General features: G+C 57.2%; 6 protein-coding genes across 6 annotated transcripts; 2 read left to right on the forward strand and 4 right to left on the reverse strand.

The window, feature by feature from the left end:
* Positions 1–342: 342 nt before the first annotated feature.
* Positions 343–1,455, reverse strand: SCHCODRAFT_02667858 (uncharacterized protein; the record flags this gene model as incomplete). The annotated part of the gene is made up of 5 exons (XM_003031739.2): positions 343–426; positions 505–584; positions 636–685; positions 954–1,153; positions 1,414–1,455. The coding sequence occupies 5 exons, from the start codon at positions 1,453–1,455 to the stop codon at positions 343–345; spliced, it is 456 nt and encodes a 151-aa protein (XP_003031785.2).
* SCHCODRAFT_02626064 (SecY protein) lies at positions 1,455–3,593 on the reverse strand. Its single transcript, XM_003031738.2, has 7 exons — positions 3,522–3,593; positions 3,399–3,466; positions 3,064–3,343; positions 2,393–3,015; positions 2,125–2,340; positions 1,901–2,072; positions 1,455–1,845 (listed from the first exon to the last, which is right to left on the reverse strand). Exons 1-7 carry the CDS (start codon positions 3,529–3,531, stop codon positions 1,778–1,780), a joined length of 1,437 nt encoding a protein of 478 aa, XP_003031784.1. The 5' UTR covers positions 3,532–3,593; the 3' UTR covers positions 1,455–1,777.
* A 342-nt stretch (positions 3,594–3,935) lies between these two features.
* On the forward strand, positions 3,936–7,210 carry SCHCODRAFT_02626068 (uncharacterized protein). Its single transcript, XM_050345328.1, has 9 exons — positions 3,936–4,054; positions 4,105–4,508; positions 4,561–4,660; positions 5,060–6,098; positions 6,155–6,273; positions 6,329–6,422; positions 6,474–6,638; positions 6,698–6,818; positions 6,878–7,210. The coding sequence occupies exons 2-9, from the start codon at positions 4,119–4,121 to the stop codon at positions 6,944–6,946; spliced, it is 2,097 nt and encodes a 698-aa protein (XP_050200050.1). The 5' UTR covers positions 3,936–4,054; positions 4,105–4,118; the 3' UTR covers positions 6,947–7,210.
* Positions 7,211–8,165: 955 nt separating this feature from the next.
* On the forward strand, positions 8,166–10,857 carry SCHCODRAFT_02732977 (cytochrome P450; the record flags this gene model as incomplete). The annotated part of the gene is made up of 17 exons (XM_003032179.2): positions 8,166–8,298; positions 8,351–8,413; positions 8,471–8,505; positions 8,555–8,608; positions 8,656–8,693; positions 8,743–8,786; positions 8,843–8,911; positions 8,961–8,980; positions 9,021–9,214; positions 9,263–9,516; positions 9,566–9,626; positions 9,684–9,881; positions 9,929–9,958; positions 10,013–10,230; positions 10,283–10,331; positions 10,389–10,417; positions 10,472–10,857. The coding sequence occupies 17 exons, from the start codon at positions 8,166–8,168 to the stop codon at positions 10,618–10,620; spliced, it is 1,638 nt and encodes a 545-aa protein (XP_003032225.1). The 3' UTR covers positions 10,621–10,857.
* On the reverse strand, positions 10,594–12,005 carry SCHCODRAFT_01189685 (alpha/beta-hydrolase). Its single transcript, XM_050341201.1, has 4 exons — positions 11,841–12,005; positions 11,427–11,783; positions 10,912–11,378; positions 10,594–10,857 (listed from the first exon to the last, which is right to left on the reverse strand). The coding sequence occupies exons 1-4, from the start codon at positions 11,953–11,955 to the stop codon at positions 10,768–10,770; spliced, it is 1,029 nt and encodes a 342-aa protein (XP_050200051.1). The 5' UTR covers positions 11,956–12,005; the 3' UTR covers positions 10,594–10,767.
* A 662-nt stretch (positions 12,006–12,667) lies between these two features.
* On the reverse strand, positions 12,668–14,078 carry SCHCODRAFT_02578637 (NAD(P)-binding protein; the record flags this gene model as incomplete). Its single annotated transcript, XM_050343893.1, has 5 exons — positions 12,668–12,844; positions 12,900–13,222; positions 13,273–13,559; positions 13,619–13,811; positions 13,868–14,078. The coding sequence occupies 5 exons, from the start codon at positions 14,076–14,078 to the stop codon at positions 12,767–12,769; spliced, it is 1,092 nt and encodes a 363-aa protein (XP_050200052.1). The 3' UTR covers positions 12,668–12,766.
* Between the last annotated feature and the right edge of the window lie 673 nt (positions 14,079–14,751).

A 14,751-nucleotide genomic window follows, 5' to 3' on the forward strand; every position in this document is an offset into this window, starting at 1 on the left:
GCGCACTCTATGGTGCATATGTACATGGGCCCCGCGAAACTGGCACCCAGCATCGATATCATCAGCGCCATAAGGAGATCAAGAACAACTTCATCATTAAAGCGGCGTCGCGGACATCGAGCAGACGTAGTACACGGCCGCGCTTTTGGTGCTACTCGGGGGGAAGGAGTAGTGGCGCGGCGGGTCTTTATACAACGAGCGGGGAGTATGCAACGATGGGGAGGGTGGTTGGACGTGGTGTCGGTGATGGGTGTGCGAGCGGCTTGCTAGAAGATGCAATCGCAGATTTCTACGAGGGATGATCAGATGGAGGAAATATGCGAGTGAGAGGGAAACACACCTTCAGCACAGCAACAGCAAAGGATACCCGCGAGACAGGCCATGCACCCGGCGTCTCCTCCGCTGTCCTTCTGCGGCGGTTGCTGGCTGTGAAGAGTATCAGTTAGATATCCCAAACGTCCGCGGAAGGAGGGATGATTTTGTCCGAGAGGCATGCCAACTCACACGACGTAGACGGTCTGCGGTCCCGGATTGGGTGCGTACCCACCCTGAGGCGGCGGGCCGCCGTAGTACTGGCCGGGCTGCTACAGTGCTATTCAGTCTGTCGTCTCTGTACGCGGTTTCGCAGTACGCACCTGCGGAGGACCACCCGGGTAATACCCTCCTTGATCGGGGTAGGGTTGTCCTGCAAACACCGCCTTCAGCTATTCATCCTACGCCCCATTGAGCAACACAAGGGGAACGACGCCCAGGGCGCCTGCGCAGGAGACCGAGGGACATAAAGCACACGAGCGCGCAGAATCCTCGCGTCCGAGGCCAGGTCCCACGTCTCCGTCTCCATCTCCGCGTCGCGTCCCATTCCGGCGCGTCCTCGATCAGCTGCGCAGCACGCCACCGCGCGCCCACCGACCATTCACCACTCTCCACTCGACAACTTCCCTCCTCCCACTCACCTTGAGGCGGCGGATAGCTCATTCTCCTGCTGACGAGTGAAGAAGGTGCCCGCGATCCCCACGGGACGCTTATATACAGACCTCGGCCGCACGAGGCGCCCCCACGCGGTCGGCAGCAAGCGGCAGCGCCCCGGTGTTGTACGATTTCCGTGCGGAAAACCGACCGTGGCACCGTGCCCAGCGCACGCCGACTTGGCACGCTGGTGTACTTACCGCACCCTAGGGTAGGTTCTACCTCACACTATCACGCATCCCGCGGAGAAGGCGCACGAAGGGAGTGCGAGCCTCGGGACCCTGATCCTCCGGTCTCCCAGATGAACTTCGAGATGCATGGGGAGAACGAGGTGCGGATCTGCGACGCTGAAGCGAAGCCAGCTTGATGGTTGAGGCAGGCATGCTTCATTCATTCCATCCTCCCTCGTTGGCCCTTCGAGTTCTAGCTACTCTTGTTTTCCCTCACCTCTTCTAAACGTCCGCTTCTCACATCCCTCCCTCGACCCATAATGAAAAGAGTGTGGCACGTCTCGCGCATTAGATCCAGCAATCGTATAACGTATACAAAGGTCGTCATTCGCCGATGCCAGAGGCGCTCTCGTTGGATGCTGCTCGTCGCAGTGGTCGCTGTCCATCACAAGGCCATTGCGCGCCCACGAAGGTCACCACCCACCCACCAAGGTCATTGCCCACCTCGGAGAGTTCTTGTCCACCGTGACCTCAATCGACTCGTCGATTTTGCGTCCATACCCCCCTGCGGTGCATTTATACGGTGCGTCCTTCGAATAGATAGCAAACACGACCCGGACACGGCCCAATTACAACTGCATTTATTGCAACAACTCGCCAAGCGCCGCCATCTCCGGCCCGCCGGACTCGCGCATGCCAATCTCCCAATCTATGAAGGGAACGCTGTCAGCGTCGTGCGGTGATTCAACGATTCTGGTACTCACAGCTGTAGATGATGGTAACCGCCATGAGGATACCCGTGCCGCTGCCGATGGCGCCCATCATGTCCGCCGCGACGGAGAGCAGGCCGAGGATGGCACCACCAAACGCAGCCGCCGTCGGGATGACGCGCTTCAGCTCCTTGTACATCGAGCCCTCGCGGTGGCCGGCCATGACCTGGAGTGGTTGGTTAGACGACAACACAGTTATACAAATCAACGAAGCGCACCATCTGCTGATCCTTGAGCTGACGAGCGACATCCCTCGGGCCGCTGCCGCTGATCTCGATCCAGGTCTTGCTGAAGAGCGCACAGGCGGAGATAATGAACAGGATGTAGATGGCCGTGTGGATGGGGTCCGTGAAGGCCTCAGAGAGCGTGCGCGGAGGCGACATGTAGTATACCAAGCCGGACACAGCACGGAGCTGAGGGGAGTCGTCCATGGGCTGCAAATCAGGTGAGCCACCATTCCTCGCCTGTCCAACAGTGACCACATACCTCCCACACGCCCAGAAGGCGGACGAGGAAGTTCGACGGGAAGCGCGAGGCGAGCATCTGCGACAGGATGTACATGTTCGACGTGAGCGCGCTCTCGAGCATGATGGGCATGTTGCTCGTGTAGAAGAGCTTGACGGGGTACGTCCCGCGCTGGCCGCGGAAGCGGTTGCTCTTGACCGGGATCTCGATGCGGAAGCCCTGGAGGTAGATGACGACGGCGAAGATGACGATGGTCGAGAGCAGGTTCATCAGGTTCGGCAGGCGGTCGCGCCAGAACGCCTCGCGGAGCGCGCGGCCCTTGTCGTTCCACGTGAAGAGGAGGTGGAAGAGCGCGATGATGGCGCCCTCGAATTCGGGGCCGCGGCCGGTGTTGATGGTCGTGGGCGAGAACGCCTTCCAGACGATGGACTCGCAGATGTTCGTGGCGATGAAGAGGGAAATGCCCGAACCGAGGCCGTAGCCCTTCTGGAGCAGCTCATCAAGGAGGATGACGATAAGAGCGGCCGCGACGAGCTGAATGATGAGCAGCAGGCAGATACCCGCGCCAAGGGACGCAGGCGTGCCGTAGAGACCCGTCAAGACGTAGACCGTGGCTTGTCCGATGGAGATGATCAGCGCGAACACTATTGCACGTGTCAGTGATGTTTAGTAGGATTTGCGCTTGGACGCACGCTTCTGAGCACCACCGAAAAGAGCCCTGTCCTCCTTCAACGAAAAGTCGACCTCAATGAGGTTTGCGCCGGCGAGAAGTTGCATGATCATGCCCGAGGTGACGATGGGGGTAATGCCGAGTTCCATGAGCGTGCCTCGGTTGGACGCGAGGATGACACGAAGCCAGTAGAGGGGGTCGGACGAGTCAGAGGACATGATGCCGTATAACGGGACTTGCGAGCAGACAAGGAAGATAAGCAGCGTGACGGCGGTCCATAGCAGCTTCTGGTTGAAGGGGATCTGGAGGGGAGTCCGTGAGGATACTGCTCCGCCGACCAGGTGCTCGGACACGTACCTTCCTGTCCGGGGACGAGACCTCAGGGAGAAACGGAAGGAACGGCTTGACGAGGTATAGAAAGCGGACTACAGAGGTGGTCAGCACTGGGGAAGCACTGTCCGTCGCAGAAAACGCGCTCACAGCCGCCCATTTTGGAGGGATACCAAAGAAACCAGCACGGGTGAGCCAAAAGATGTTTGCCCAGAAATACGCGATGTCGGAATAGAGACGTGGCTGTTGGCCGTATTTGGCTGCGGCCTTAACCACGTACGTCCTACGTAGCGCCACAAAACATGCACTCCAGGTGACGCTGTTTGTCCTACTGTGATGCTATTTCTGGGGGTTATAGGGTATTTAGACCTTGTCCTGAGCCTTCATGTTGCCCTAGCGCCTTTTCTCATCTCTTGAATTGAGTGAAGGAAAACTGCGCGAGGGCAAAAAAATGCTTGTTCTGGCCTGGATTCGAACTTCCGGCCTGACATGCGGAAAGTCATCCGCGCCGAGGGATGCGATCAGCGGGGAAACGAGCGCGTGCTTGGGGTCGACTCGGTGTCAGTGTGACGTCGACCTGAACTCTCACATCAACCTAGCCCGCCTTCTCTAATCCCACCCTCATTCACGACTCCAACACGTTTTCGTGGCCCGCTGATATAGGGCCGCCCACGATTTTCGCAGTGCGTCTTATCCCCAAGCATGACCGAGCCTCTCGCTCACCATGACCCAGCGTCTTCAACCTTTATGGCAAGCGCCTCTGGCGATCTCGGGCTACGTCCATCCAACGTCAACCTCAAGAGCCGCAGCACTGGCGAGCTTACCGCCCGCGATTTCCAAGAATATGCCAGCCCAGCGTTCTCGCCTAATGGCGTCGTCGCCGACGGGCCTCAGTCCGTCGCCGGACTTTCCACGATCACAGACACCCCCAGCTCCGCGCAGGGTCGCATCATCCGTCCGCCCCCATTCTCGCGCAAGCTAAGAAAGAGCCTCTTCATCCGTCCAGCGGAGACGCGCGGTGCAGCGCCTGGCTATCTGCAGAGCGTCAAGTCGGCCCTCGGGTACAGCTGGATCAACGTGCTCCTCATCTTCAATCCCATATCCTGGGCTCTGTACTACAGTCACCAGGAGGACGGTGTGCGTCATGCTCTTCTCTTCTGTTCGCACTCTACTCACGTTCGTTCAATAGGCTGTCTTTGGTACCGCACTGCTCGGTATCATCCCCTTAGCAGGCATGCTAGGACATGGCACAGAGACCGTCGCGCTTTACACCGGCGATGCTCTTGGAGGTGAGCCTTTCTTCGTAAAACGCATTTGTCAGAGATTGGGCGCCGGCTTGGCAATGGCAGCCGGCTTTTGCGCGTGCGAACCGCAAGTGCGTGCGGGCGAGTCGAACACACCATTTGTGGCACCAGTCGGATTCGCATCGGGATCTCGACGGGTGCTAGTGTAGGCGAAGGGTAGCCTCAAGCATTGGTACTTGCGTCAATGCAACTCGGGGAAGTCCCGAAATACCTCGGTGCATGAGATGACGACGATCTGCGTCACGATGTCAGCAGCCAGTACCTTTTTGAGCTCCGAGGTTACCCTCCTCACCTACCTGGACGAGGCATTCTATCCGTCCATGTCCACGACCTCCCTGCCCAAACCCTTCACTTCAGTGGATTGTTGCTAATGATCAAATCCAGGTCTCATCAATGCCTCCCTCGGTAATGCTACCGAATTCATCATCGCCATCCTCCTGCTTGTCAAGTGCGAAATTCGCGTCGTGCAGGCCTCCCTTCTCGGCGGGCTGTTGTCCAACCTGCTTTTGGTCACCGGCATGGCTTTCATCGTCGGTGGTATCCGCTTCTCAGAGCAAGAGTTCCGTCAGACCGCTGCCCAGCTGAACACTTCGCTCCTCACGCTCGCTGTCATCGCCCTGGTCATGCCGACTGCCTTCGCCATCGCGCTCGAGCAGGTCGCGGGCCCGGACCAGGAGCGCGACGTCGTGCTGCAGATCTCTCGCGGGAGCGCGGTCATCCTGATCGCGATCTACATCAGCTACATGGTCTTCCAGCTCTACAGCCACACGTATCTGTACAACCCGGAGAACGACCCTGCGAACGAGAGCTTGCGGTCTTCTTCCTCTTCCTCCAGCTCGTCGCGCTCGTCAAGTTCCTCGAGTTTGCCCTCGCGCTCCCCGAGTCCTCATCGCGGACGGCGCTACCGCCGGAGAAAGCACAAAAAGGTTTCTTCGGGTAGCGACGCCGACGTCGAGGGTCCAGCCACGCAGCCTGATGCAGCACCCATGGACAGCGAGATCCCACCCGTGCTCGTCGAAGCACCTACAGATCTCCCGCCCCCGCCCCGCGTCCCGCGTGCACCCCGCCACCGCCCGTCGCGCGCGGAGCGCTGGTCCGCGCCCAACTGGAAGCCTGCGCCTCGCCCGCCACCACCTCCACCGCCGCCTCCGCCCCCGCGCATGCCCTTGCGTGCCGCGCTCGCGCAGGGCGTCGTACGCCCGATCCCGCAGACGGCGCCTCGCGGGCGGCAGACGATGTCGCGCTCGACGACGGCGCAAGGGTCAAAGGGATCGCGGGCGGCACAGGCGCGCGCGCAGAGTACGAGGAACAGCATTACCGGGAGCTTGTTGGCGTTCGGGAGCGCGGCGGCGCTGGGTCGGGGGAATCAGGACCCGATCGGGGCGAACAATGCGCGGGTGAATGAGAAGAAGCAGGAGTTGAGGTAGGTGTCTCTGGGGGTATGTTAAGTGCGGACGATGCTTATTGTACTGTGTTCAGGATGCGCCCGCAGCCGGATGTCGAAGCGCAGACGCAAGATGAAGACTCGGAGAAGGAGACCCCAGAGATGAATCTCACGGTGGCGATATGTGCGCTGGTGGCAGCGACGGGGTTGACGTGTGAGTTCGGCGTTTGTCTTGCCTTCCTTACCGTTGCTGATCAGGCACACAACAGACGTCACCGCTGAGGCGCTCACCGACTCGCTCGAGGGCATCGGTCGGTCCGGAAGCGTTAGCACGGAATGGCTGGGTCTGATCTTGCTTGCGATGTAAGCCATATTCCTCGCTTACCGGTATACGTTCGCTCACGTCCCTCCCAGCGTTGGCAACGCCGCGGAGCACGTCACCGCCGTCTTCGTTGCGTACCGCAATAAGGTCGACCTCGCGCTCGCCGTCTCCGTCGGCTCGTGTATCCAGATCACGCTCTTCGTCATTCCCATCCTCGTCCTCATCGGGTGGATCATCAACAAGCCACTTTCGTTGTTGTACGTCCGCTTTCTCTCCGCGTCTACCTCTTGGTAGACTTCTGACGCCATGCCAAAAGGTTCGACCCACTCGAAGTCGTCACGCTCTTCTTGTCGGTGTTGCTCGTGCGCTTCGCGACGGAGGATGGACGGACGCACTACATGAGCGGTGTTCTGCTCTTCGGCACGTACATCTTGATCGTGAGTGCCTTTCAGTCGCTCTTCGCTGTGCGCAATCGTTGACCCGCCATCACCAACAGGCGTTCTCCTTCTGGTACTACCCCCAGAACGGCACCTCGTTCGCGAGGCTCTTTGAGTGTGATGCGTAAGTTTGAAGGCGTGGCTTTCGGGAGGAAGGCAGAGGAAGACCATGCAGAGGCGGTACTTGACACGAAGATATGTTTCTTGAGACGACTGCATGGAAGGCACCGCTCGCCCACGAGCGGTTGCAAGGAAGCATTCACGCATACATACCTAGTAATAAACTTAACATGGACAAACAGCATACAGATTCACCTTAACGTGCTTCACGTGTTCTCATATCTCTTGGGCACTACCATAATCTGTAGTAATGACATCTTGCGTGGCATGAAGAGTCCTGACGTTCAGAGCTGCATCGACCCAGGACCGCACGACAGCGTGCTCCACAAACCTTGCTATTCCATCGCGTACGTCACGAACAGAGATGTGGGGGAAGTTCTAGTATGGAGAACCTCCATCCTGCTGCATGTAACGCTTAGTCCAACAATTGGCGTAACAGTTGTAGGTCCAAATGAGCTGTATCGGTAAATGCCGTTCAACATCGAGCAGCAATGAGTCTGACTCATCCGCCTGCTCCGTCTTCCGCCCATCTTCTCGAGCAAATCGCTGCTGACATACCCCTCTGGATAAAACATCCCGTGCCCTTGACGAAGATGACTTTCTGCGTGTACGCTCTGGAAGCTTCCGACCCGAGGTGCTCGACGCCCGGCTATGAACTGGCGATACCATTGCTATGAAGTGCAACAACTGCCGGTCATCTGGAATAAGCTATGTAGGGTCTTTGCTGCGATTCTTCAGCTTGACTACAACCAGCCAGCTGGGATTTACTACGCTACTTGTTATGGGTATCGACAGTTAACACCCGCTTTAGTCTCCAAGCATGGATCATCTCCGCGGTCAACGTCCGGGTGCAACTCCGGGTTATCAAGGCAAAGCAAGGCGATCACCAATGTCTATAGGCAAAATCTCTCAGGCTGGCTCGTGGGAAGGCGATCTGCACCGCGTATCAGAGACTTGCCTCGCGACGTAAGTCGCACTCCTGAGCTTGATCAAAGCTCAGGCATACTTGAGGTCGGGGCTAATTCTGCCGTTCTGTCATCGCCGGACTGAACGGTGTATGCGTCGTCTGCCTTGCCACCGTCACATCCGGTGTACACCGTGCGACACTCATGCCTTCCTGGTCACGGCGAGTTGAGGAAGCCCTCACGAGGTTATGCGGTGGTCGTATAAAGGCCGCCGTGCAAGAGACTACCACCGTCGACCTCACTAGCCCTTCGAAGCCACACAATGTTTGCCAAAGCCTTCCTCACTCTTGCTGCTCTCTTCGCTGCCCGCCTTGTTTGGTGGACTCTCCAGCGCTTCGTCTTCAAGAACCCGTTAGACAATGTCCCGGGACCAGAACCAGACTCCCGGCTCATGGGTTCGCTTTCACGTCTGGTGCATACACCTTCTCACTCACTTCGTCATATCAGGAAACTTCAAGAGGCTCTTCAGCGTTGATGGATGGGACTGGCATCGGGATCTGTTCGCGAGATGTATGGATTCCTTTTGCACCTTGCAACCCTGGCTGATTATACCTTCTTTGTTCGCAGATGGCCGGGTCGTCCGCCTGACAGGGATGCTGGGCGTAGGTTTCCAACTGGTCAACGCCTTCGCCATTACTCACAGTCGCGCAGGAGCGACAGCTGTATGTGGCTGACCCCAAAGCGCTGCACCATATAGTCGTCAAGGTTCGCATTTTCACACGCGCCATGCTTCCAAGCTGACCATCGTACAGGATCAAGACATATACGAGGAGCATCCCCACTTCATCTCGTACGTTTCTTGAGCCTCTTCAGGGAGCGTATCTCATACGCGGAGTCAGTGCGAACAGCATCTTGTTCGGGAAGGGGCTTTTGACGACTCTCGGTGCGAGTTATGTCGCTCGAGCATTATGTACCCTGACTGATTCGCCATGCCTCTAGGCGATCATCACAAGAAGCAGCGCAGACTCATGAACCCCGTCTTCTCGACTGCCCACATGCGCAACATGAGTGCGTGTCCCAGTTACTACTCGTTCGACTTGCTCACGTTTCCCCGCAGTCCCGATCTTTCAGGAGGTCGTCGGCATTGTAAGTCTCGAATCCCTACACTCTCGATTAGATGCTCATTGTTGTTCAGCTGCGTAGCACGCTCGAGAAACAGACAGAGCAGGGGCCCGCTGAAATCAACATGATCCACTGGATGGGGCGCACTGCCTTGGAATTGGTGGGTCGCGCCGGCCTGGGCTATTCCTTCGACACCCTCATGCCCAATGACCCTGCCCACCCGTATGCCGTGAGCATCAAGGAGCTCGTGTATGTCTCTTCCTTCGGCGCCGTTGCTACGCCACTCATGAACACCAGGCCCTTGCAATTCCGCGTCTTCACGCTCCGCGTATACGTCCTTCCCTACGTATACAACATCGGGCCCGCCTGGCTTCGCCGCGCCATTGTAAACATCATCCCTTCGCCCACCCTCCACGAGCTGCGCAACAAGGTCGACCTGATCTGGCGCACCTCGAATGAGATATTCCACCAGAAGATGGACGCCTTGCGCGCTGGTGACGACGCGGTCAAGCAGCAGGTGGGCCAAGGCAAGGACATTATCAGCCTCCTCAGTATGTCGCTTGCAACTGTTCTATGGCCGTTCAATCACATTCTTCTCAGTTCGTGCCAACCTTAAGGCAGAGGATCCGTGCCCCGAGGACGAGATACTTGGCCAGATGTCGTGAGCGTTCTTTGCGTCTCAGCCTCCGCCCGGTGTTTGCTCAAAGGCACTCAATAGCACGCTGATCTTCGCGGCCGTGGACACGACTTCTTCGGCCCTTGCGCGGATCATGTACATGCTTGCCACAAACCAGGATGTGCAGGACCGCCTTCGCGACGAGATACGCGCTGCGAAAGCGCAATACGGGACCCTCTCGTACGACGAGCTCGAGGCGATGCCATACCTGGATGCGGTCTGCCGGGAAACTCTCCGCATGTGCGTGACTGACAGCGCCGCGCCGACCACGCTCATGCTTTGTACAGGTTCCCGCCCATCCCTACGCTCATGCGCAAGTACGGTCCATCTTTCGTTGCTTGTCGTCGCCGGAGATACTGACTACTCACTAGGACTATCAAAGACGTGGTCATGCCCTTCAGCCAGCCCATCACAGGCGTGGATGGTCGCGAGATGTCTGACGTCTTCGTCCCGGCCCACACCCCCATCCTCATCTCCGCGTTGAACGCCAACCGCAACCCGGATCTGTGGGGCGAAGACGCGGCGGAGTGGAAGCCCGAGCGCTGGCTCAAACCCCTGCCTCAGAAGGTGGTCGATGCTCATATTCCCGGTGCGCCTCTATGCATTCTTACCGAATTCGGATGGGTCTGAATATTATGTAGGGGTCTACAGCCACCTCATGACCTTCCTCGGTGGCGGTAGGGCGTGCATGTAAGTCAAATTGGCCATTTCTTACGTGGAATGAAGACTGATGAACATCGCTCGCAGTGGCTTCAAGTTCTCGCAGCTCGAGATGAGTACGTGCACGAGACGATAGTTGCTTTCTTTCTCAGCGCTGACGCCTGCCGCAGAGGTGGTGCTCGTCGAGCTGCTCGACGCATTCGTGATCTCTCCCAGCTCGAAGAAAGTGCACTGGCGCATGAGCAACATCGTCTCCGCCTACGTCGAGGAGGAGCCGCTCAAGACCCAGCTCCCCGTCGTTCTCTCCAGGGCGTCGTGAGTATACTGATTGGTCACTTCACAAGGATCGGGCGTTGCAGATATGGCGTCATATTTGTTGTATCGTATCTTGAGAACAGTTATCGTGCACAATATACTCGTCTTTCGTTACGAGGCGTGGGCTTGACATTGGCCTCCCTTCCGCAAGCTACAGATGTGCCGTCGCCTTGTTCGGCTTCACCGAACTGCAGCACTCCTCCAAGGCGCGGATGGTGGTTTCAGGATTATCCCACATAGCCTGAAAGAGACTAGTAAGCTCGCCATCTGGTCCATAACCCTTGAAGAAGCTCACGAAGTGGTTAGAGTTCGGGATCATCTTGCCCTTGAGTGGGATACCAGCTTTCTTCGCCGCGTCTTCAAGCCACCAAGGCCCGAGCGTACACAGCCACACTGAACGACTCCCGGTGAGGCACTGGATGTCCAGTCCATCCCAACGCCGATGCAGCTCTGCATCGAATAACGTTTCCTCCGCGATTCGTCGCATGAGCGGGATGAGCTCGGCTCGCATCAGCGACGTGTCTCCAGTCACACTGGCCTCCGATGCCATATTTGCGAGCAGCTCAGGGGCGTGAGCGCTCGTCGGGCGATCCTGGTCGGCTGCGCCATAGTTCGGCTTGCGCGAAACGAGGTCGTGCGTGTAGTACGCAGACACCCAAGGGATGAACATATCCATGCGTTCGTTGGGTGACAAGCGCTCGTCCGCGAGAGGGAAGTATGCCTCCGGTGGGGGCACGACGCCGACGAAGGGGGAAGGAACGTCTGCGCGATTCATGAGCATCTAGGAAACAAGCATAAAGCACCACATACCCCATAGAATGAGTTGCCGGACGTGGGTCCGCAAGACATTCCGTGTGGGTTCGTCAACTGCGTCAAGTGCAGGAAGCACAAGTCGAACAAAGAGCGTACCGAGAGACCATCCAGCGAGCGTGATACCGCCGAAGTCAGTCCCGGAAGGACGGGGAAGCCCAAGGGTATCGGGCAGTTGTGCGATGAGGCGGGCAAAGATGATTCCCTGCTCAGCGAGTGTCTGCGACGGGTCAGAGGATGCCAGCCCCGCCTCTTCCTCAGGCGTAAAAGGGGTGGTTCCTGGATAGCCGCGGCGGTTAACGCAGATGAGGCGGATGTTGTGCTTGCTCGCAAGGGGCATGAGACGGTCGAAGACAGCTTAGGGATGACAATTAGTATGCGCGCGAGCTGTATGTAGGGACGAATGAGACGCACCATTATGCCATCTATACCCGTGGAAAATGACGATGGTCGAATATGCGGACAACGAAGGCGCACCGCTGTCGACGTAGAAGAAGCTGACGTTCTCTGTCGCAGAGAGGGTAGGCATTGCGCAAGAACTGGGCACAGGCGTGAGATAAGCCGGGGGAGTGAAGCGACGATAACGCTGAGTAGACCGGCCAAGCTGGTAGACGCCTTGGTACGGACTAGTCGCAGTATAGTCCAGCACGTCGCAAGCTTGACTACTTATACCTTCAATTCGGTGACGTTTTCGCGTCCCTGGTGCGAACTTCCCAGAGTTCATGACAGCGTGGGCATTCGCGCCGGATATATGAGCCTTTCAGCCAATTCTTTAACATTGTTTTCCCAGTCAGACATCGACATTGTTCAATTCAGTGGTACCCGGTTCGCAGGCGGCGCCAGAGCTGACGTAGTTTTCCGATTCAATTCTTCGTAGCGCTCATGTTGAAGCAGTACGGTGCTCCAACGAATCGAGGACGCCGCAAGTTCGACATAGAGCATGTTCTCGCGCTGGTGAGGAGATCCCCTCAAGAGCCGGAGAGCGTTGGCGAGCCGCGGGTCAAGATGTGTAGCGCGATACGTTGTGATTGCGTAAGACAGGGGGAGAAGACTTCTCATATTCCAGTCTGCCGCGAGAAAAACAGAGGAACGAGGCGAGCCATGAGAGAGGGGGTGAGCGGCGTCGATTATCATGATGGTGGCCGGCAACTCGGCGCAAAGGGTGACCGTGACAAGATTTGTACAATCACGCATTTCGGTGATCACCGAAGACACTCAAGTACCAAATAAGCAGAGTACTTGCGACTGACGAAATGACTCACTGCGTGATATAACAGACAGTATGTACCATGTAGTACTGCACAGTAATATATACCCTTCGAGCTGTATGTCACCGTAACTCACAGGTCCAGCAAATAGTCCTTGACGATCTGTCTAACCTTCGGATCGAGCTTCTCGCCAATGGCAACGATTTCACGCTAAGACTCAGTCAAGCTATCAGATCAGTATCGAGGCGGGCTGGACACGGCTCACCCAAGTCCTGTCCTGAGCGATCCTCCCTCGCTCGCTCAACACGAAATCCGAGGGCTGACGCACAGTGTGACGAGCAACAAAAGCGCCGCGCAAGGCGTCCGCATTCTCGCTGCCGCCCAGCGCCGCCCATACAAGCTCCCGACTGCCCACCTCCGCAGAAACGGCAAGGATTGCGTTCATCAAGCGCATGCCGATGGTGATGCGCCCCTCGTCCCGGAATAGGCTGGTCGAGCAAAGACCAGGATCCACTGAGTTGACGATGACGGTAGGGTGCGTGTGGCGAAGTCGTTCATTGAGAGCGCGCGCAAAGAGGACGTTGAGTACTGGGCACGTGAGTGAGTGACAAATCTAGTGGAATATAATCAACACGCACGCTTCGATTCCTCGTAGCGCACGAAGGGGTTGTGGTAGAGATTTATCAGCCCAACAATAGCAGGTCTGGAGATCCAGGACACCCACTCAAACTCTTCCTGAGCCGACAACGCCTTCAATATTTCCGGCTGATTGAAGATCTCGTTGGCCCATGGCGGGGCCCAGAAATGAACGGAGCTTGCGACGACAACCGTGCGTGGAATGGTGTGTCTCTCGCGCGACGTCCGGACCATAATAGGGAGAAGCAATATCGCGAGGATGGATGACGACACGACGTTGACTTGTATCCTGAGCCAACGGTCAGCATCGTGCCACGTATAATTAACCAGCATAAAAGGTGCACGCACGTGGGCTCCCAGCCGTCGACTGTCGCAGTGCGCTTTGAGCCATTCTGTGCCGTGACCCCGGCGTTCAGCACCAGAAGGTCGAGACGATCGACACGCGCCTCGAGCTCAGCAGCGAACTGCATTGTCGAAGAGAAGTCGGCCAGGTCAACGAGCATCAGCTCAGAGTTCTTTGACCCGGTCTCTTTCTGCAAGCCTAGAATTCGTCATATCAGTGGACTGGTCCCTCCTTGCAAAGAAGACAACACATACGCTCGACCGCTGCAGTCCCGCGCTCATTGCTACGACACCCCATGATGACCCTGGCGGCCCCCATGGTCGCGAAATGCTTCGCCGCCTCGTAGCCAAGGCCCACATTCGCGCCGATGACGACCACGATTTGGCCAGTCAAGTCTTTGTGGGTAACGCGCGAGTGGTAGGAGAGCTGGTCCCAGAGAAACGATGTTGGCGGATATTTTCCCATGGTCGGCAGTGTTCGCACGTCGTGGACGGTCTTGAGGTCACTCTGCCAGCAATATATACCTGTTGACAGGGAGATAGCGGGTTCCTATGTCGTGTGGTCGACGGTTGTGTTCCGACGCGATGTCAATGGACATGGCGCAACTGGCTCTGCCTTCAACAACCTCTTGACTTAAGCACAGACCTTCGCAGACGTTCAGTGCATAGCTGGAAAGTTATACCTCATCCCGCTATTCATCAGATCTGAGAAGGGAGGTCAATTATTGTAAAGCGATTGGACATCGGCAAGCGGTCGTCGTGCAAAGCTGCAGCCCAGGCGCCACCTTCGCCAGAATTTACGCAACATGCAGAGACACACACTGGTATATGTGTCAGTCACCTACACGTATCTTATCGTTCCACCGGATTCCGTCCGCCCGTTATGCGCTCTCGCGTCTGAAATCGGGAAATCATCACTCAGGTTTTTCCAGCTTGTAGATTATAAGCGCCAAGACCATCGGGGAACTGATCCCAGTAGCAAGAGGGAGAGAAGATTGAGGCTGTTACACTTGTTGGGTTCCAGCCGTCTGAGAGGGATACCGAAGTTAACAATCATACGAATGGGAGTCAAGGAAAGGCTGCGGCAAAGACCGCGCGGATCACACATGATCCATACTCACGTGCGGTACAGCAGCATG

Source organism: Schizophyllum commune (genome assembly GCF_000143185.2).
Source record: "Schizophyllum commune H4-8 unplaced genomic scaffold SCHCOscaffold_6, whole genome shotgun sequence".
Taxonomy (NCBI): Eukaryota; Fungi; Basidiomycota; class Agaricomycetes; order Agaricales; family Schizophyllaceae; genus Schizophyllum; species Schizophyllum commune.